This window comes from Mya arenaria, chromosome 10 (assembly GCF_026914265.1).
Source record: "Mya arenaria isolate MELC-2E11 chromosome 10, ASM2691426v1".
Lineage (NCBI taxonomy): Eukaryota > Metazoa > Mollusca > Bivalvia > Myida > Myidae > Mya > Mya arenaria.
In genome coordinates, this window is record NC_069131.1 from 4,390,628 (window position 1) to 4,414,084 (window position 23,457).

The 23,457-nt window shown below is 38.8% G+C and overlaps 2 protein-coding genes across 2 annotated transcripts; one reads left to right on the forward strand and one right to left on the reverse strand.

Annotated features, from left to right (window-relative positions):
- The first annotated feature begins 1,071 nt into the window (after window positions 1–1,071).
- LOC128205987 (uncharacterized) lies at window positions 1,072–2,682 on the forward strand. Its single transcript, XM_052908103.1, has one exon. The coding sequence runs from the start codon at window positions 1,072–1,074 to the stop codon at window positions 2,680–2,682; it is 1,611 nt and encodes a 536-aa protein (XP_052764063.1).
- Window positions 2,683–3,139: 457 nt separating this feature from the next.
- Window positions 3,140–21,507, reverse strand: LOC128205202 (acetylcholinesterase-like). Its single transcript, XM_052906697.1, has 11 exons — window positions 21,174–21,507; window positions 20,552–20,707; window positions 19,784–19,946; window positions 19,020–19,205; window positions 16,877–17,085; window positions 10,289–10,454; window positions 9,496–9,674; window positions 8,811–8,937; window positions 8,158–8,326; window positions 6,849–7,030; window positions 3,140–6,276 (listed from the first exon to the last, which is right to left on the reverse strand). Exons 1-11 carry the CDS (start codon window positions 21,414–21,416, stop codon window positions 6,131–6,133), a joined length of 1,926 nt encoding a protein of 641 aa, XP_052762657.1. The 5' UTR covers window positions 21,417–21,507; the 3' UTR covers window positions 3,140–6,130.
- Between the last annotated feature and the right edge of the window lie 1,950 nt (window positions 21,508–23,457).

Consider the following 23,457-nt stretch of genomic DNA (forward strand, 5'->3'; position numbering starts at 1 on the left):
TCTTGTTTTTATGATATTTTTTAGATGTTAAATGCTTTAACCCGGAATCCCGATCGGAATAACTACCCACTTTTGATACTAAACAATTTGTACGTGAAGGATTTGCCATATCAAAAAACGTAAAAAAGTCCGTAAACGTACAATTATTTGGACTAACCCGTAATGCTGATTAAGAGGGGCGCATCCGGTGCGCGCACCCTCTAAAATCGTCTGATTGTACTTTTTAAGGGGCAAAAGTAATAGAATTCGCTCAGAGTCATAATGAACTATTTCCGTCTACAAATCGTTATTTTTTTCTTGAGGTCGTTGCGCCCTAAGTTACGCCTCCTCTTACATCAATTTCTGGACCCGCCCCTGATTTTAATGCCTATGCTGTTAAGCACAAGACTACCAATCTTTTGAGGGTTTCAAGGCAATGGTTCTAATCCATGTACGCCCAACGATGAACTTGAATGTAAAAACAAAGAACACTGTTCGAAAAAACATAATTCTGAGGTAACAATAAACTAATCGGTGTTTAGGTTAAAAGAAAGCTGACTAGCTGTAGTTTCAAGCACAGTTTTAGAGAAAAAAGTTACCGTAACCATCTTTTGAAAAACATATTATTTGGTCGTGGCAATGATAAAATAAATGTTGTATTCAAAGTTCATCACTTCAAGAACGAGCCAGTCAGAGTCAAATATTTTGTCCAGTGTATTTCGTTTATTAGGCTATATGACTGAATCGATTCATTGGGTCGTGACGTCACACTTTACTTAAGTTTCAAAGAAAAAAAACGAACTTATTCCACTGATAGCTTTCCCTGCTCTGGAGAAATCGTTTTAATATTGCATTACATGCACTAAAATCTATACATACATCAAATACCGTGTTCATTGTCAGTCGAATGATTAAGTTCAGTTTTACGTTCCAATGGAAGAAAACAATGAAAATGAAACATGAGCAGTGAACTCGTACTGAAATACTCTTTGTTAAATGTATAAACACGGTACTGTTACGTGGATATTTAAATATTATGGGACAAAATGACATGCGTCTCTTATTTAAGTTATGCATTCGCCAAAGTGGAAAATGGATGACAAAAAGTCATACAAATCTAGCGCATTTTCTGCGTTGACCAAATGGACCCATAAAACTCAGGAGGAAGAGATGGATATCTATGATGTGCCGCGACTGTGCAAACAACATTCCTTGAAAATCTTGAACCAATACTGCGCGTTCTGCGAAAAACCAGTTTGCGACAAATGTAAACTGATAACACATGCGCGACACTTAGCAGAGATTAAAGGATACGATGCTTTAGTTCGGGCGGCAAGAAGCAGACGTGCAAGACTAAGACGCTTGTTGAAGTTCAAAGAAACAGAGGTCACCCCTTCTTTAAAAGGACTGATATTGCAGATTTCCGAAAGTAGATCGAAACTTGAGAGTGAAGTGGATGACGCTACGCGGAAATATAGAGCGTATGTGGAGAGGCACAGGGATAAACTGTACCAGATGGAGGAGGAATGGGTAGATGACGTCAACAGGAAGGCGAGTGAATACTACAAACTCATGGACGAGAAGGTGACATTTCTTAAAGAACAGTTGTTTAAATCTGAAAGTTCTTTTGCTTTTGTTCGAAACAAACTGGATACTGTTAACCATGCCGAACTACTATTGATCATCGGGGTGCTTCGTTCGTATCTTGAATTCATGCACGATACGAGGTGGCCGAAGGAAGAAATCAAGTTGGTGATGAGTTTAAAATCGGTCCCAGACTTTGGATCCATAATGTTTCAGACTGACGCTAGTCAAAATGAAAATTGTAAAGTAGATTTTATCCGTGAAATTAAAGAGCATGTTGTGTACGCAAGAGTTTATGACACGAAATTGCCAATACCTAAGAAAGTTCTCGAAGATGAAACTGCAAAAATTTCTTTGGCGTCTGCGTCAGAGATGTACGTATCATTCCGCGAGTATATTGTGACGTACACGTTAGATTCTAGACGTCACGGCAGGGCAAGTAGAAACATTCGATTCACAAGTATTATGTCTGTTAGTGAGAATATATTGGACATATCGTGTGACAAAAGTGGACATATTTTCTACATCACCAACAAAGCGGTCAAATCAATTACCGACGATAGCAAAATTCTGCAATGTTTTACAGTCCCCGACGTCCCGAGTGCTGTATGCGTGGATGATAACGGGCAAAGAAACTTGCTGTACGTCGCTTTTCATAACGCCGGGCGTATTCTAAAGTTCACCATCAGCGGTGAATTGCTGGCTACGTTAAGCCATCCGGATCCCAGAATGATGTACAGGCCCCGACATTTGACAACAAACATGATCGGGGAATTGTTTTTCTCAGACGATATCTCGAACATAACGATACTTGACGACAACGGAATTTGGAAACGTTCCATCAAACGTGACGTCAAAACGACGATTACCAGCGGCCCGTTACGCCCGAACGGAATCGCGTGCTCGCCACAACGTCACGTTTTTGTCGTCGACGCCAATGCCGTATCGAATTTGCACATATTCGGCGAAGACGGGAAGTATCAACAAACTGCCGTTTTTAAAAATCTGCATGACGCTTACGTCGTGAGCATTGACGTTACTGGTGACGTCTGGATAGCCTTCAAAGACGGCCGTCTTAGAATATACAGACCAGAGTTCATTACTGACCTGGAAACGTGAGAACTCTTCTTACAATAATTGTGTAAAACTGATTCGATGACAGTTTCATATAAAACAATAGCACCGCAAACCGATGCCGACGCTTGTTCGTTTCCATGAGGCGTCCTGCCACTTCCAGCATTTTTGCCCGGCTTTTTGTGAATATATTAAACGCATTTAGCTATAGCAAATATTAAGGATTTTGCCCAGCGCCGAGGCCGCCGCCAATGACGCCAACGCTATATACATGTTAATACCACGAAGAACTAACCTATAAAATAGATTTCAAATATTGTGATACATTCCCTTTAAGAAAAATAATTATATGACTTGAAATGGTCCCTCTGATAGCAATATAAGAATAAGAGAAGAAAAAACATAGAAGCTTGAGGATTTAAGATTTCTTTTATTAAAAATACAATCGTGTGCACATATTTTACATATTTGCACAATTTACAAATGCATATAAATATGGTAAATATTTTTGTATCACGAACCTTGCATGATATGAATCATACAGTGTATCTCTGTATTATTCTCTTGGAATTTATCTGATTATATCGTTTAAAATGGCGTACATAGCAACCCAACCATGCGATCTCCATTGATTGAAATTGTTTTGTTTACGCAAAAGGAACCGAATCCAAAATGTAAAATGAAATATTAGTGGAATTTACATACATGTATTTAAAATGCCTTAAACGTTAACAAATGGTGATAACAATTTTAAAAACTGACCTCAAATGCGACTAATATATATATATATATTTGGTGATGGATTGTATATATATATATATATATATATATACTTTATATATATATATTTCCACCTCAGATACTAAGTATCAATAAAAGTTAGAAAACGAACATTTAAAATAATATGAAAGATTAATAATATATTATAAAATGAAAGTAATTATAAAAAGGCTATGTACAATGATCCAGTGTTGGAATGTTAGCAGTGAGTATATGCGAGTATGGATCATTAAAACATATGAATAACAATGAATTTATAGATATGGATATTGATTGAGACTTACAAACATGTATGGAAAGAACAGTGTGAAAATTAAAGCCAGTTATTTGTCAAACGATGTGAGCAGCCGTTTCCACATTCATATTCAATTTCCAAAACCAAAATGGAACAAGAGTAACTCATGTCTGTAGTAGTCCAACATTTATGCATATATATGTGAAATTTAAAAGCCCAATTTGTTAGCATTCTTGCAAAGAGATATAACGTTGGGTAGCTCGAGCTTTTAAGGTCTGCCCCGAGTGTCCACGAGTTGTTGATATTATATTGTATAACTAGCTACCATATACATATGACAATCACTTTTAAGGTCTGCCCCGAGTGTCCACGAGTTGTTGATATTATATTGTATAACTAGCTACCATATACATATGACAATCACTTTTAAGGTCTGCCCCGAGTGTCCACGAGTTGTTGATATTATATTGTATAACTAGCTACCATATACATATGACAATCACTTTTAAGGTCTGCCCCGAGTGTCCACGAGTTGTTGATATTATATTGTATAACTAGCTACCATATACATATGACAATCACTTTTAAGGTCTGCCCCGAGTGTCCACGAGTTGTCGATATTATATTGTATAACTAGCTACCATATACATATGACAATCACTTTTAAGGTCTGCCCCGAGTGTCCACGAGTTGTCGATATTATATTGTATAACTAGCTACCATATACATATGACAATCACTTTTAAGGTCTGCCCCGAGTGTCCACGAGTTGTTGATATTATATTGTATAACTAGCTACCATATACATATGACAATCACTTTTAAGGTCTGCCCCGAGTGTCCACGAGTTGTTGATATTATATTGTATAACTAGCTACCATAAACATATGACAATCACTTTTAAGGTCTGCCCCGAGTGTCCACGAGTTGTTGATATTATATTGTATAACTAGCTACCATAAACATATGACAATCACTTTTAAGGTCTGCCCCGAGTGTCCACGAGTTGTTGATATTATATTGTATAACTAGCTACCATAAACATATGACAATCACTTTTAAGGTCTGCCCCGAGTGTCCACGAGTTGTTGATATTATATTGTATAACTAGCTACCATAAACATATGACAATCACTTTTAAGGTCTGCCCCGAGTGTCCACGAGTTGTCGATATTATATTGTATAACTAGCTACCATAAACATATGACAATCACTTTTAAGGTCTGCCCCGAGTGTCCACGAGTTGTTGATATTATATTGTATAACTAGCTACCATATACATATGACAATCACTTTTAAGGTCTGCCCCGAGTGTCCACGAGTTGTTGATATTATATTGTATAACTAGCTACCATATACATATGACAATCACTTTTAAGGTCTGCCCCGAGTGTCCACGAGTTGTTGATATTATATTGTATAACTAGCTACCATATACATATGACAATCACAGTTTCATGAGTGGATTGCAATTAAACTGATTCTTTAACAATGGATGCCATCAAGGGCATTGTTTTTGTTTATACTCCTCCCCCAAGACTATTTAAACAATTTCTAGTCCGAAATGGCATTTTTAATTTCTCTTTTCTCCAATATTACAATTAAAAGTAAATTAGGAGAGGGTGCCATGTGCACCCCCATCTTGAACCGCTAGTGGCGATTCAACAGTAAAAAGCAACAGTTACAATGTTTTCAACATTTTAGAGAAAGAATAACAACCTGAGACTTAAAATCCTGGAAATAAACAGATGATGATATGTTTATACTGCAAAAGGCTTAACCCCTTAACATTTCATTTCACCAAATTTTACAATCATATTATTGGGAGAAGTCCAGCATCTCTAAAAATTACTACACTGGAACCATTAAGAGTTAGCACTACTATGATGCACACGTGTATGGTAGGGTATTCGATATATATTATGGCACTGTAACTGTTCTACATCTTCATCTTGGACTTCACCATGTCTCTTTCTTCATATAACAGGGTACAGCTATTATACTGTGTGTTGTTATTGTTTATCAGCCATGTAATAAATGTGTACACTAATAAATGTGTACACTCATTAAAAAGTGATCTAGTATTAACTTTATCAAAGTACATTGTACATCATAATCAAGTAAATGTTAACAATAATTCTAATGATCAAATCTAACTGTTGTAAATTTAACATTACTACAGCTCACTCTCTATTCTAAGGAATATTTTGACATATGGAAACTCCAGTTACATGTTTACATACACTCAAATGTCATGAAACACTTTGACTTCAGGACCCATGGATAGTCAAAAATTTATCTATACAGTCCATAAACACTAATTCACCATAGTAGCCATGTTATTTGACCTCATTCTAGGCAAAGGCGAGCAAAACTTGTTAGTTACACAGGTTTATGGAAAGTCTGAAGCTATGAAACACATAAACTGTATGTGGAGGTTTGCAGAGAGTATGAAGTAGCATGTTTATCACTGGTAGATCAGTAGTCTTTGGGTCTCATTCTCCATATAACGATGGTCAGTGCTATACAAATGATGAGCAGAACTGCGGCCAGCGCTCCGACAGAATATGTCGCAATCTGGAACTCATTTTCTGACAGCGGTTTGGATGTGGTGGTGGTTAGAACTGAAAAATATAAAGACAGCTACGTAGTTCAGTAATACTATTATTGAAAATTATTATTGAAACATACAGAAATGGTATCGGTCTAATAGAAAGTCTAAACAGCTAACTAACTATTACTAATCAGAGAAGGTTTGAACACATATACACATATACACATATACACCATATACTTCAAAGCTTGATCTGTTTCGAAAAATTTATAAGTTAACATTGTATATAGCTATGATAATACAATTATCTTGCTAATGCACACATCACAAATCAGTGGTAAGGAATTTGTGATATACCGGTATATGTATATCTGCATTGTACATTATTATGCGAAATTAAATAGATTACAGAGGAGCAAGTGTCTGAAAGCACACCATACATGCACATTCAAGATTTAAAAATGTATATGTTTGATTGCAACTGCATGTTAACTACACCGTGGTGAAAGCATGGTCGCAAATCCTTCAAGCACAATTTAAATTAGTACAAAGTATAAAGATAACAGTTTTATAGTTGATTAGTCAATAAGAGGTATGGATCAGAAGTATTACAGACTAGTACAGAGCTACTTAAAAACTCACTTTGGCCCCTGTTTGTGATAGACAGGAAATATTCCCGCCAGAAGACATATTGCCGTTGTCGAAAGTTCACCCTGTTTTGTGTCTTGTTTCCAATCTCGAGATAACTGTGGTTTTGTAGGTTATACTCCAGCCAAGGTATGTTACCAAAGTTGCTCACTGTGTATTTACTATCTGTAGGGTTCCTGTATAAGCAAGCATTCAAGTTTTCTGTGTGGATATTGTACAATGATGTCACCGTTAAGAATTGAATGCATCACAGTTATATTAGAAGTTTTTGTTAAGAATTGAATGCATCACAGTTATATTAGAAGATTTTGTTAAGAATTGAATGCATCACAGTTATATTAGAAGATTTTCTTAAGAATTGAATGCATCACAGTTATATTAGAAGTTTTTGTAAAGAATTGAATGCATCACAGTTATATTAGAAGATTTTGTTAAGAATTGAATGCATCACAGTTATATTAGAAGATTTTGTAAAGAATTGAATGCATCACAGTTATATTAGAAGTTTTTGTAAAGAATTGAATGCATCACAGTTATATTAGAAGATTTTGTTAAGAATTGAATGCATCACAATTATATTAGATTTTGTTAAGAATTGAATGCATCACAGTTATATTAGAAGTTTTTGTAAAGAATTGAATGCATCACAGTTATATTAGAAGATTTTGTTAAGAATTGAATGCATCACAGTTATATTAGAAGATTTTGTTAAGAATTGAATGCATCACAGTTATATTAGAAGTTTTTGTAAAGAATTGAATGCATCACAGTTATATTAGAAGATTTTGTTAAGAATTGAATGCATCACAATTATATTAGATTTTGTTAAGAATTGAATGCATCACAGTTATATTAGAAGTTTTTGTAAAGAATTGAATGCATCACAGTTATATTAGAAGATTTTGTTAAGAATTGAATGCATCACAGTTATATTAGAAGATTTTGTAAAGAATTGAATGCACCACAGTTATATTAGAAGCTTTTGTAAAGAATTGAATGCATCACATTTATATTAGAAGTTTTTCTTAAGAATTGAATGCATCACATTTATATTAGAAGTTTTTCTTAAGAATTGAATGTATCACAGTTATATTAGATTTTGAAATCAACAACATTTTTAAGGCTATAAACTAGATGACAGTACATGTATCTTTTCTCTTGACATTTTTAACACTGAACATACAGAAAAACAAACATAGTTCACCATTCTAATAATGCAATATTAACATTTATAGCAATGACAAATATGTCTCAACATTCTTGAAAAGTATTATACAAAGAAAAGGTATAAACTGTGAGATACCCTGAGTTGGAGAAATTTGTGAAGAGGCTGATCATGTATTCACTGATGTTCCTGTCCGTGAAGTCGATGTCGTACACCTGACGTGGGTAGACTCCGAACAGGTCCCTGTATGTCTGGTTGATGAACGGGTAACCAAACACGTACTGCAGCTCCTGACCATGGGCAACACCTGGACAATAACCAGTACATCGAAATAAGTTTCCTTTTAAACTTGCTGGGGTGGAAGGGTATAGAATATCGTTAACCTCCCTTTGATTAGAAATGTACATATAAAAGCAATCTTAAGAACCAATATCATGTACATTCCTTCATAAAATTCATGATCATTTGCATACTGTGAATCATATAATTATTACTTGGCACGAAATTTTGTGGTTTTACAAAAATATGCATTTTCATGGTGTTGTTTTAAATTACATTGTATATGTAATATAATTCTGACATTGGTTATAATACATGAACTCACACATGTAAAATATTTAATAGCAACAATTAGCATTTTTGTGACTTGTACTTAAACTGAAACAGAGCCCATCCACTTATTTTAACTTGTATTGCAGATACATATGTATGTACACCCTATTGAAGAGATTCTGAGATTGCAGTACATATATCTTTTCTAACAATAAATAGATCTATCAGAAGGCACATACCTCTCCAGGTCGGGACATAGTCGTATCTTGACTTGTAGTTAAAAAGATACATATAGGTTCTGTTGTAGAGATTTTGGGAACGCAGTGTCTCGTCCATCCCTGTACCAAACAGGTAGTCTGACATCATCTGGAAAAGTATGATTATGCCTTATTAATGGCGATTATGAACTAAGATAATATGAATATTGACACATTGTAAAAACGTACCTTTAGATATATTGCAAATCATAGTTTATTAATAAAATACATAATGAATTTGGTTGTAAATTTATCAAGAGCGATGTCGAGTAAAAGCAAACGATTGTCTTCCCTTGTTTTTTCAGTAAACAAGGGGCAATACTCTATAAGTCAGAGTTATTCCCCTTCCTATAAATATGCATACTGTCTCTGGTAACATGCATACAAAGTTTTATTTGAATATCATGGAAGGGATTGAGCATTTTATTGTTTCTTATAGGTAAATAGTTTTCTGAACATGAAATTCAGCATTACTTGAAAGCTTCTTGGAGCAGGGCTGAACTATTTTTTATGATCAGCATCAGCCACAGACTCGGGACATTTGCTCTTCTATTTTCTCCTAGACTTGCAATGTTTGGCAATCTGTTTCTTTCATTTTTCAATCAAATGTTACACACATGCTTATGTCAGTATCATACTGACTTTCATTATGCCACTGACTACTTACATCCATCATCTCCTGGCGTACCCAGGAGTAGTTGCTGCGTTGTGGCCAATACGAGTACTCGAACCGGAGAGCCTCCAGGGCGTTCACCATGTCCTTCACATTCTGGTCACGCAGGAACTCCAGCAGGATGTTGTCAAATTGAGTTGGTGATAGGCCCTCTTGGAGTGATGGCATGTTTGCTGGGAGAAAAGAATTATGTTTTATACAAATGTAAAGTAGCTGGGCAAGAGTAAAATATGTTGTCAGAGTCGATAGTCATCTGGACCTGTGGGAGCAAATGGTATGTCCGTTAGGATGAGAGAAAGAAATGGGAAAATACACATTGTCAAGAACGTACAATAATTAAAAATAATAAGAAAGTAGTGACTAATCTTCATTCAGATCTTACATTTCAACCTGTGTTGGTGTCAGTCCCACCTTTAGTGTCACCACATTGGCTTGGGTCAGATTATGTATATATTACTAGTAGGCGAAGAAGCAGAGTAATTATAAGTATGTTGCCAAACTAGGTTGGCATATGGCTCTCTTGCTAAGGATGGCATGCTAGGGAGAAAGAAACATATTTTATACACAATCAGAAGCAGAAATTCAGACAACTGTCAATGTCAGTATTAAAATTTAGTACCCTATATTTGCACTCAAGCGCAGGGTAGTGACATTATTAATATGTTATTATTATCAAAGGGTAAGAAGCTATTTAAGGGTGATCGGCATTATAAGAATGATTGACTTCTTTCTTTGGTAAAAGAGAGAATAAAATCACTAAATGATTAGAAATCATGATAAATCTTACGTATAAAATATGATCCATCATCCTTGGTGAGTCCTCCCATGACTCGTAGCTTCTGGAAACGTCCCTGTGAACGCATATCTCTGGGCTGGTCGGTCATAAAGGCATACTGTGAGCCCTGGAATGGGCCATCAACAACTGGACTCCATGGGCTCCCTACCGTACCCTCCTAGAATGGGCGATAGTGGTATATTATAAATCTAAATCTAGCTCCAATATCACAGGCGGTTCTGTCAAAAAGGTATATTGTGAGCCCATTGACCACCAGGATCTCAGGCGGTTCTGTCAAGAAGGTATATTGTGAGCCCATTGACCACAAGGATCATAGGCTGTTCTGTCAAGACGGTATATTGTGAGCCCATTGACCACCAGGATCACAGGCTGCTCTGTCAAGAAGATATATTGTGAGCCCATTGACCACCAGGATCACAGGCTGCTCTGTCAAGAAGATATATTGTGAGCCCATTGACCACCAGGATCACAGGCCGTTCTGTCAAGAAGGTATATTGTGAGCCCATTGACCACCAGGATCACAGGCTGTTCTGTCAAGAAGGTATATTGTGAGCCCATTGACCACAAGGATCACAGGCCGTTCTGTCAAGAAGGTATATTGTGAGCCCATTGACCACCAGGATCACAGGCCGTTCTGTCAAGAAGGTATATTGTGAGCCCATTGACCACAAGGATCATAGGCTGTTCTGTCAAGACGGTATATTGTGAGCCCATTGACCACCAGGATCACAGGCTGCTCTGTCAAGAAGATATATTGTGAGCCCATTGACCACCAGGATCACAGGCTGCTCTGTCAAGAAGATATATTGTGAGCCCATTGACCACCAGGATCACAGGCTGCTCTGTCAAGAAGATATATTGTGAGCCCATTGACCACCAGGATCACAGGCTGCTCTGTCAAGAAGGGATATTATGAGCCAATTGACCACCAGGATCACAGGCTTCTCTGTCAAGAAGGATATCATGAGTCCATTGACTACCAGGATCACAGGCGGTTCTGTCAAGAGGGATATCATGAGTCCATTGACCACCAGGATCACAGGCGGTTCTGTCAAGAGGGAGACCATTGACCACCAGGATCACAGGCGGTTCTGTGAAGAGGGATATTATGAGACCAATGACCACCAGGATCACGGGCGGTTCTGTCAAGAGGGATATCATGAGTCCATTGACCACCAGGATCACAGGCGGTTCTGTCAAGAGGGATATTGTGAGACCATTGACCACCAGGATCACAGGCGGTTCTGTGAAGAGGGATATCATGAGCCCATTGACCACCAGGATCACAGGCGGTTCTGTCAAGAGGGATATCATGAGTCCATTGACCACCAGGATCACAGGCGGTTCTGTCAAGAGGGATATCATGAGCCCATTGACCACCAGGATCACAGGCGGTTCTGTCAAGAAGGATATCATGAGTCCATTGACCACAGGATCACAGGCGGTTCTGTCAAGAGGGATATTATGAGACCCATGACCACAAGGATCACAGGCTGCTCTGTCAAGAGGGATATCATGAGTCCATTGACCACCAGGATCAAAGGCGGTTCTGTCAAGGATATTATGAGACCCATAACCACAAGGATCACAGGCTGCTCTGTCAAGAGGGATATCATGAGTCCATTGACCACCAGGATCAAAGGCGGTTCTGTCAAGAGGGAGACCATTGACCACCAGGATCACAAGCGGTTCTGTCAAGAGGGATATTATGAGACCCATGACCACAAGGATCACAGGCTGCTCTGTCAAGAGGGATATCATGAGTCCATTGACCACCAGGATCAAAGGCGGTTCTGTCAAGAGGGAGACCATTGACCACCAGGATCACAGGTGGTTCTGTCAAAAGGATATTATGAGACCATTGACCACAAGGATCACAGGCAGTTCTGTGAAGAGGGATATTATGAGACCATTGACCACCAGGATCACAGGCGGTTTTGTCAAGAGGGATATTGTGAGCCCATTGACCACCAGGATCACAGGCGGTTCTGTCAAGAGGGATATTGTGAGACCATTGACCACAAGGATCACAGGCCGTTCTGTCAAGAGGGATATTATGAAACCATTAACCACCAGGATCACAGGCTGCTCTGTCAAGAAGGTATATTGTGAGCCCATTGATCAGAAGGATCACAGGCGGTTCTGTCAAGAAGGTATATTGTGAGCCCATTGACCACAAGGATCACAGGCTGCTCTGTCAAGAAGGTATATTGTGAGCCCATTGACCACCAGGATCACAGGCTGCTCTGTCAAGAAGGTATATTGTGAGCCCATTGACCACCAGGATCACAGGCTGCTCTGTCTAGAAGGTATATTGTGAGCCCATTGAACACCAGGATCACAGGCTACTCTGTCAAGAAGGTATATTGTGAGCCCATTGACCACCAGGATCACAGGCTGCTCTGTCAAGAAGGTATATTGTGAGCCCATTGACCACCAGGATCACAGGCTGCTCTGTCAAGAAGGTATATTGTGAGCCCATTGACCACAAGGATCACAAGCTGCTCTGTCTAGAAGGTATATTGTGAGCCCATTGACCACCAGGATCACAGGCTGCTCTGTCTAGAAGGTATATTGTGAGCCCATTGACCACAAGGATCACCGGCTGCTCTGTCAAGAAGGTATATTGTGAGCCCATTGACTGCCAGGATCACAGGCTGCTCTGTCAAGAAGATATATTGTGAGCCCATTGACCACAAGGATCACAGGCCGTTCTGTCAAGAAGGTATATTGTGAGCCCATTGACCACAAGGATCACCGGCTGCTCTGTCAAGAAGGTATATTGTGAGCCCATTGACCACCAGGATCACAGACTGCTCTGTCAAGAAGGTTTATTGTGAGCCCATTGACCACAAGGATCACAGGCGGTTCTGTGAAGAGGGATATTATGAGACCATTGACCACCAGGATCACAGGCTGCTCTGTCAAGAAGGTATATTGTGAGCCCATTGACCACAAGGATCACAGGCTGCTCTGTCTAGAAGGTATATTGTGAGCCCATTGACCACCAGGATCACAGGCTGCTCTGTCAAGAAGGTATATTGTGAGCCCATTGACCACAAGGATCACAGGCAGTTCTGTCAAGAGGGATATTGTGAGCCCATTGACCGCCAGGATCACAGGCTGCTCTGTCAAGAAGATATATTGTGAGCCCATTGACCACAAGGATCACAGGCTGCTCTGTCTAGAAGGTATATTGTGAGCCCATTGACCACCAGGATCACAGGCTGCTCTGTCAAGAAGATATATTGTGAGCCCATTGACCACCAGGATCACAGGCGGTTCTGTCAAGAAGGTATATTGTGAGCCCATTGACCACCTGGATCACAGGCTGCTCTGTCAAGAAGGTATATTGTGAGCCCATTGACCACCAGGATCACAGACTGCTCTGTCAAGAAGGGATATTGTGAGCCCATTGACCACCAGGATCACAGGCGGTTCTGTCAAGAGGGATATTGTGAGACCATTGACCACAAGGATCACAGGCCGTTCTGTCAAGAGGGATATTATGAAACCATTAACCACCAGGATCACAGGCTGCTCTGTCAAGAAGGTATATTGTGAGCCCATTGATCAGAAGGATCACAGGCGGTTCTGTCAAGAAGGTATATTGTGAGCCCATTGACCACAAGGATCACAGGCTGCTCTGTCAAGAAGGTATATTGTGAGCCCATTGACCACCAGGATCACAGGCTGCTCTGTCAAGAAGGTATATTGTGAGCCCATTGACCACCAGGATCACAGGCTGCTCTGTCTAGAAGGTATATTGTGAGCCCATTGAACACCAGGATCACAGGCTACTCTGTCAAGAAGGTATATTGTGAGCCCATTGACCACCAGGATCACAGGCTGCTCTGTCAAGAAGGTATATTGTGAGCCCATTGACCACCAGGATCACAGGCTGCTCTGTCAAGAAGGTATATTGTGAGCCCATTGACCACAAGGATCACAAGCTGCTCTGTCTAGAAGGTATATTGTGAGCCCATTGACCACCAGGATCACAGGCTGCTCTGTCTAGAAGGTATATTGTGAGCCCATTGACCACAAGGATCACCGGCTGCTCTGTCAAGAAGGTATATTGTGAGCCCATTGACCGCCAGGATCACAGGCTGCTCTGTCAAGAAGATATATTGTGAGCCCATTGACCACAAGGATCACAGGCCGTTCTGTCAAGAAGGTATATTGTGAGCCCATTGACCACAAGGATCACCGGCTGCTCTGTCAAGAAGGTATATTGTGAGCCCATTGACCACCAGGATCACAGACTGCTCTGTCAAGAAGGTTTATTGTGAGCCCATTGACCACAAGGATCACAGGCGGTTCTGTGAAGAGGGATATTATGAGACCATTGACCACCAGGATCACAGGCTGCTCTGTCAAGAAGGTATATTGTGAGCCCATTGACCACAAGGATCACAGGCTGCTCTGTCTAGAAGGTATATTGTGAGCCCATTGACCACCAGGATCACAGGCTGCTCTGTCAAGAAGGTATATTGTGAGCCCATTGACCACAAGGATCACAGGCAGTTCTGTCAAGAGGGATATTGTGAGCCCATTGACCGCCAGGATCACAGGCTGCTCTGTCAAGAAGATATATTGTGAGCCCATTGACCACAAGGATCACAGGCTGCTCTGTCTAGAAGGTATATTGTGAGCCCATTGACCACCAGGATCACAGGCTGCTCTGTCAAGAAGATATATTGTGAGCCCATTGACCACCAGGATCACAGGCGGTTCTGTCAAGAAGGTATATTGTGAGCCCATTGACCACCTGGATCACAGGCTGCTCTGTCAAGAAGGTATATTGTGAGCCCATTGACCACCAGGATCACAGACTGCTCTGTCAAGAAGGGATATTATGAGCCCATTGACCACAAGGATCACAGGCTGCTCTGTCAAGAAGGTATATTGTGAGCCCATTGACCACCAGGATCACAGGCTGCTCTGTCAAGAAGGTATATTGTGAGCCCATTGACCACAAGGATCACAGGCTGCTCTGTCAAGAAGGTATATTGTGAGCCCAATGACCACCAGGATCCCTGGCTGCTCTGTCAAGAAGGAATATTGTGAGCCCATTGACCACCAGGATCACAGGCTGCTCTGTCAAGAGGGATATTATGAGACCATTGAACACCAGGATCACAGGCTGCTCTGTCAAGAGGGATATTATGAGACCATTGAACACCAGGATCACAGGTGGTTCTGTCAAGAGGGATATTGTGAGCCCAATGACCACCAGGATCACAGACTGCTCTGTCTAGAAGCTATATTGTGAGCCCATTGACCACAAGGATCACAGGCAGTTCTGTGACGGGATATTATGAGCCCATTGACCACCAGGATCACAGGCTGCTCTGTCAAGAAGGTATATTGTGAGCCCATTGACCACAAGGATCACAGGCTACTCTGTCAAGAAGGTATATTGTGAGCCCAATGACCACCAGGATCCCAGGCTGCTCTGTCAAGAAGGTATATTGTGAGCCCATTGACCCTAGGATCACAGGCTGCTCTGTGAAGAGGGATATTATGAGACTATTGAACACCAGGATCACAGGCGGTTCTGTGAAGAGGGATATTATGAGCCCATTGACCACAAGGATCACAGGCTGCTCTGTGAAGAGGGATATTGTGAGCCCATTGACCACCAGGATCCCAGGCAGTTCTGTGAAGAGGGATATTGTGAGCCCATTGACCACAAGGATCACAGGCGGCTCTGTTAAGAAGGTCTATTGTGAGCCCATTCACCACCAGGAAGAGAACTCCCTGGATCTGTTTAAATATTCCATGTAATCCAAATATCATGTACATGTATTTCTAACATGTCTCATTTTATTCTGTGTAAAAGTCTCATTTAAAGTTCTCTTTATCTTGTATCTTGTGTTAAAGTCACAGGATTTTGAGTCTTTAGTCTACTTGTGTTTAAAACTTTAAATGTATATTGACAATAAACAAGCCTCTTGTAACCACCCTTAAATGCCAAGGGTTTATGATTGCAGGGTGATCTAATTTAATAGATTAATCATTAATGGGCACCAAACAAACTTTATTTTGTATCTCAAAAACCAGAAAACTTGAGTCACTAATATGAAAATCTTTTTTGAGTCATAACATCATATATCCAACCAGTTGCTATGAATTTAAAAAAGAGGTGAAAATATTCATACAATAAAGGGCCCTAACTCCTAAATGATTAAAGCGATTTCCATGGCTATCGAACTTGATCAAGGTATTATGGTTACAAACATGTGTTAAAAGTTTGGTGAGGATTGGACAAACAGTTTTCAAGAATTAGATCGGAAACAATCTTCGGGACGTATTTTTCAAGTCTTTTTTTGCAAATAAAGGGCCGTAACTCCTAAATGACAAAAGCGATTTCCATGGCTATCGAACTTGATCAAGATATTATGGTCACAATCATGTATGTAAAGTTTGGTGAGGATTGGACAAACGGTTTTCAAGAATTAGATCGGAAACAATCTTCGGGACGTACGTACGTACGTACAGACAGGCAGACGTACGTACGGACAAGGGCAACCCTATATGCCGCCACTTTGTGGGGGCATAAAAATCAACACCTACCCTAACCCTGACCCTAGCTGAGGCATTCACAATCTCATCGGCACTGCGGTATTCCTGCAGACACCTGATCAACCGATAATTATCATTGGGTGGACACCCTGTCTCACGAGCAAGCTCCGAGGCATAATAACTTGCATCGTCACTGCTCGGCAGAACGGCCCACTGGGTTCGATCAGAACCTGACATCATAATGGCCTGATGGAACAAATCTGGAAAAGAAACAATTATATCCATATTATTTAGAAATGAAACTCTTATGAGTTATATGTAACATTTATTTGATGTTCCTTGAAAAGTTTTAGCATACAGTGGCCCGACTGACTCACTGAAAATACCCCAAATTCCATTAACTTCGAATTAAGCAATACTCTGTTCACTTGGATTTTTTAAACCATAGGTGGAAGTATGGACCTGGTTTATAGGTCCGTGGTGGAAGTATCAGAAGGTACCCCTAGTGGGGGCGCACCCACAACCTCTTTGGCAACAGACTGACCCTCTACCACTAGACCACTCGCATGATTAATATGCATTAACATGACAACATGGCAATAAGTGTTAGTATGAAAAGTAAGTTTTGAATTTTGGAATATCACAATAAAAGGGACACAACTCCCAATGGAATTTTGGAGGTAATATTGAATTCACTACCTGTAGGTCAATGAAAGGGACTCTACTCTTACATAGTAATTTATTAATAGAATAACAGTAGAATAACATTTTATAATAATAGGTAAATGATATATAGTGAGTCATGCAAATGTTTTATTCACAAATAATTTAATTATTATCAAATCTTCTGCCATACAGAGTTATTTAATGGAATAGAAGACAGACGTTTAATTTTTAATATTGAAATATTACCAAATGTAAAATTGTATAGACTATACTATTTCTAATTCATTTATTATATTAATTGAAAAGTAATGAAATTTAGTTACACCCTTAAATTCCAGGGTTCTCAAGAAGTTTCGGTTGAACCGTCTCAAATAGTAAAGTAAACGACCAGCTTCTACTTATTCTACTGAAAATTCATTTAGTTTTCCAAATTTGAACCGGCCCTATTGCCATTTGAACCGTCCATTTTGCCCGGTAGCCGGTTCTTATTGAGAACACTGAAATTCGCACAACTTTCATTTTTGACTGACTTGAATGTACTTTGTGTTAAAAATATGTATTAATAGGTTGTCATATTTATGATGATTTAAAGTGACACTCTTATTCAAAATTAATTACACATGAACATTGTATAACAAACATAACTTTTGAGAGATAACCCTTTAATAATTTCTAAATAATGCATTTATGGAAAATATAAATTACTGATAACAAAATGGTAACCGTGTATTAAAAAGCTGAAAACTCAAAAATATTTAATGATTGGCGAGTGCTAAAGATTTACTCTAATGTACTATCGTCTCATAAGGTAGAAATACCATGTTTCCTACACCTTCATTCCAAATTTAACTCGGTATTCTTCATAAGAACCATTGTTTTCGACATTTATTAATCCTTTTCGGTATATTAGAACATTTGTATACAATGGGTCAATCTTTTTTGAGAGTAAGTCTGCTTATATTGTATAAAATCTCAATTGAGTTATGTTGAAATGTCGGTTCAAGGGTCATATTGGCCTACCTCAGACATACAATTTTATATATCATTTCTATGAATAAATGGAGGCTAACTGTTTGTTTCAGTGTAAGATTGCAATATATTACACCAAGTGAGCACCAAAGCTAACTTTCTTGAGGCCTGTTCAAAAGGTAAACTATTTGGCGATCTTACAATGAAACTAACAACTTTTCTTTGTATTATATGCCTAAAAAATATCAAATGTCATTTATTTTCAGAAAAGTGCACCAAATTGTATGTAAACCTAACATTATTTCAGAAATTTATAATAAAATAGTGTCCTAGCAGTGTGAGCGGTTGTATTTGGACACAAAAAAGAGCTTATATTTCAAAACAGTAAGAACTCAACTGTTTAATACAGTGAAATATGAATTTGATTTCATTGAAAAATCCCTATTAAGAACAGGAAAGCATAATAATAAAATGTTTTTCTTCTTCTTTTCCTTCTCCAATATAACAACCTGGCTGAATCTTGAGCGTTTAAATCTGAAACTTTGCTAACGCCACTTACTGTAGGATCTTGGAGACAGTAAATGTAGGCCCACACTTGCAGCTCCAGTACTGTGACCAAATATGGTCACCATGTTAGGATTACCACGGAAACTGCGAATGTTCTCTTTCACAAATTCCAGGGCTCTGTGTTGGTCCCACAAACCATAGTTACCCGGGGAATATTGATCGGCTGTGCTCAGGAATCCTGTAAAAAGGAAAAACATGTATACACAATTATTGAATGTACTAAATTGCAGCATCAAAAATACATTGGGCTTATAAAACACTGTCATCAGAGGAAAGGAAATATCCATATAAAAACATTCTTGTTTTTTATCTTTACAGTAAAGCTGCACTCTCACAGATGGACCGTTTTGACACCTTTTAAAAAAAAGAACATTTTTGTCTAAGAATGAGCTCTTTTTCGTTAATGTTTGAGAACCAGTGATGTTGACTCAGCTGACAAGGTATTGGATTGCTTTTTTATATTTACGTTCAAAATTGATGTTTTATGCCGAAAAGCTCAATTTTCATAAAGCGTTAGGGATGCTTTGGGCCACAAAACTTCAATTTTCGAACATAAATATTAAATACTGCGATCTGATGCTGTGTCACCAGTCTTATATCACTAGTTTCCAGATATTAACGTAAAGAATGGTTCATTCCAAGACAAAAGAATAAAAAGTTGTCAAAAAGGTCAATCTGTGAGATTGCAGCTATAATGCTAACAAACTGACAAAGATAATGTGATCTTAATCTTGAGTAAACCACACAATTTCTCACCCAGAGCATTAAGCCTGTAGTTGAATGTAACGACAACAACCCTGCGTTCAGCTAGGAAGATCCCTGGGTACTGTTGGGAGGCCCCCATTGTCCACCCTCCCCCGTGGATAAACACCATCACTGGAAACAGGTTAGGATTTGCGACTGGCTGTTCATCTGTCGCCTGTCAGGAAAAAGTCATACATGGTCACTGTGCATGTTTTAAGGTCCTTAATGGGGTTAAACATGGAACATTGGGGTGAAAATTGCTGAGTACTCAAGATTGTATTAACTTTAAAATAGGCAGAAAAGGTTAAAGAATGTGATAATTAGTTAATTTTTAAAGAATACACGGATTTTTCCAAACAGAATTGCCATGGGGGACTCCAATCATTTGATATAGCAAATTAATAATAAAACAAGGAAAGTATTTACAGAAATTTTTGGAAGAAAATAATGTTTTAAAATTGAGCTGAATTGAGGCCTCAAATTGGTAAGAAAAAGAAACACTGTTTTTTTTTAAAACTTTCAAAGTTTTTTCTGAAATATAATGCCATCCTTTTATTCCTTAAAGGTTCATTATCTCAGATATGTTACCAGCTAGAGAACTTCAGGGAGCACGTTATATATTCAACTTTAATGTGTAGTAAATATCAAAAAAATATATATCAACATTAAAGTCATGGAAGCCAGAATTAATGTTTTACCATTTTTGCACTGATTTAGTAATTTTATAAATTATAAGCAAGCACTTATCATAAGTATATTATTTATAAGCTAGTTACTTACATTGGGGGTAAAGATGTTCATGTAGAGGCAGTCCTCGCTGGTCGCTGCACGGCTGAAGCTGGGAACTGTCTGCTTCACAAACCATGGCAGCTGGGGACACGCTGGGCCATACTTGTCTGCCTTCCAAGTCCCAGTCCAAGAAGGCTTCTCTGGTTTCTAAAATGGTCATGTACAAATGGCATTTAAACATGTAGTAACTGACACCACTATGTACACTTGTACAACTATCAATAAGTCTGAAATAAGGTCGAATAATTACATTAATTTCTTCTCCAACTTATTGTTATCCAGAATGCTGGATCTAAATGTCACTAGCAAACTAGGTTTTTATTGTCAGTATGAACTGGGACAATGACTAAATAATTATGATAAATATTGCAGTAAATTGATTCTGTTATTGCTGTTGATTTGTATTTGTAAATGGGAAATGGGCTGTGTTTTTACCTTCCAGGAGGCCCCGCAGTGCCGGGTGAATGCGGTGGTTTTGTCTTAGCGCCAATAATAGCGGGAAATGGGCCTTTGGCTTACCTAGGGTCCCTTGGGTGCGGGAGCATTTGGCGGGGATAAACACCATTCTTGTGTGGACCGAAAGTCAAAAATAGGTCATCTATGAAAATCTTACGTTGAATCGGAATTCCCTTCTCCAGTCCTGGTACTGTGTTGGCTGCTTAGCGTATGGCACTCCAAGGAAGACGTTAACCCTTCGCCTGTCATACGCCTCATACTGAGATCTGACTGTGAACCCTTCAACCTCTCCATGTTCTGTTCTGACGAGGACGTGATACTGAGCATTTACAGAGATAATTGACAGAACGAAAACAGTAAAGTGAAGGCAAGTTACTGTAAGAAGACTTTTCTTCGTCATTTTTACGATTTTTATGTAATTTCTGATAGTTTGTACATTTTGAATCCGAAAACACCTGAGTGAAATCCGGTTAGCCTAAGGTACAGTGCGGATTGTAGTATTGCCAGATAAACGACAGTGCGGATTTCAGCAGGTGCTTAGATGGCCTATTTACGTCATAGATATTTGTGTAAATAGAAAATAGACAATTACATTTGCCTTTGCAGCAAAGTATTGATAATGTTTATCATAATTTTCTCTTGTCAAAATGAACTCAACATTGATTGTGTTTATATAAAATAATAATGTAAGTAGTTGCCACATTTTCCCATGATTATTTTATGAAATAACAATTAAGAAATAATGGAAGATCTACACTGTACTTCGGGACCGCTGTACTTCATCTTTGAGGGACCCATCTTTGATTTAGATTTCTAAGCTAGTATTTTAGTACTCCATATAAACAGCCGCTTTAGAGTCTTTAACGGTTTTTGAATAGGCGAAAGTTCCCTATACTAGGATTATTGTGGCTAGTATTTTAGAAGGGGTAAACAAAAAGTCCATTGTTTGAATTTTAATACCTATCAATCCTATATTTATGTTTATCATGAAAAGCATCCAACATTAACACTGAAATTTAAGACATCCATTACGTTTTGAAGTATTTTGACTGTAAATCATATGGCTGTAGTGATCATTGCAGGGGGACACGTTCTAAAGCACTGTAGTTTATCAGTTGACCATATATCTTTATACTGGTGATCATAGCTGGGTGACACGTTCTAAAGCACTGTAGTTTATCAAATGACCATTTATCTCTATCTTGGTGACCATAGCTGTGTGAAACATTCTAAAGCACTGCAGTTTATCAGTTGACCATATATCATTATACTGGTAGTCATAGCTGGGTGACACGTTCTAAAGCACTGTAGTTTATCAAATGACCATATGTCTTTATACTGGTGATCATAGCTGGGGGACACGTTCTAAAGCACTGTAGTTTATCAGTTGACCATATGTCTTTATACTGGTGATCATAGCTTGGGGACACGTTCTAAAGCACTGTAGTTTATCAAATGACCATATATCTTTATACTGGTGATCATAGCTAGGGGACACGTTCTAAAGCACTGTAGTTTATCAGTTGACCATATATCTTTATACTGGTGATCATAGCTTGGGGACACGTTCTAGAGCACTGTAGTTTATCAAATGACCATATATCTTTATACTGGTGATCATAGCTGGGTGACACGTTCTAAAGCACTGTAGTTTATCAAATGACCATATATCTTTATACTGGTGATCATAGCTGGGTGACACGTTCTAAAGCACTGTAGTTTATCAGTTGACCATATATCTTTATACTGGTGATCATAGCTGGGTGACACGTTCTAAAGCACTGTAGTTTATCAGTTGACCATATGTCTTTATACTGGTGATCATAGCTGGGGGACACGTTCTAGAGCACTGTAGTTTATCAAATGACCATATGTCTTTATACTGGTGATCATAGCTGGGGGACACGTTCTAAAGCACTGTAGTTTATCAGTTGACCATATGTCTTTATACTGGTAGTCATAGCTGGGTGACACGTTCTAAAGCACTGTAGTTTATCAGTTGACCATATGTCTTTATACTGGTGATCAAAGCTGGGTGACACGTTCTAAAGCACTGTAGTTTATCAGTTGACCAAATGTCTTTATACTGGTGATCATAGCTGGGTGACACGTTCTAAAGCACTGTAGTTTATCAGTTGACCAAATGTCTTTATACTGGTGATCATAGCTGGGTGACACGTTCTAAAGCACTGTAGTTTATCAGTTGACCATATATCTTTATACTGGTGATCATAGCTGGGTGACACGTTCTAAAGCACTGTAGTTTATCAAATGACCATATATCTTTATACTGGTGATCATAGCTGGGTGACACGTTCTAAAGCACTGTAGTTTATCAAATGACCATATATCTTTATACTGGTGATCATAGCTGGGTGACACGTTCTAAAGCACTGTAGTTTATCAGTTGACCATATATCTTTATACTGGTAGTCATAGCT

Coding starts and splice junctions, on each gene's coding strand:
- LOC128205987 (XM_052908103.1), top strand. CDS start 1,072: ATGGATGACAAAAAGTCATACAAATCTAGCGCATTTTCTGCGTTGACC.
- LOC128205202 (XM_052906697.1), bottom strand. CDS start 21,416: ATGACGAAGAAAAGTCTTCTTACAGTAACTTGCCTTCACTTTACTGTT. Junction 17,086..19,019: donor ACTGTCTCCAAGATCCTACA/GTAAGTGGCGTT, acceptor TTTCTTTTCCAG/ATTTGTTCCATCAGGCCATT. Junction 6,277..6,848: donor TATCACAAACAGGGGCCAAA/GTGAGTTTTTAA, acceptor TATATTTTTCAG/TTCTAACCACCACCACATCC.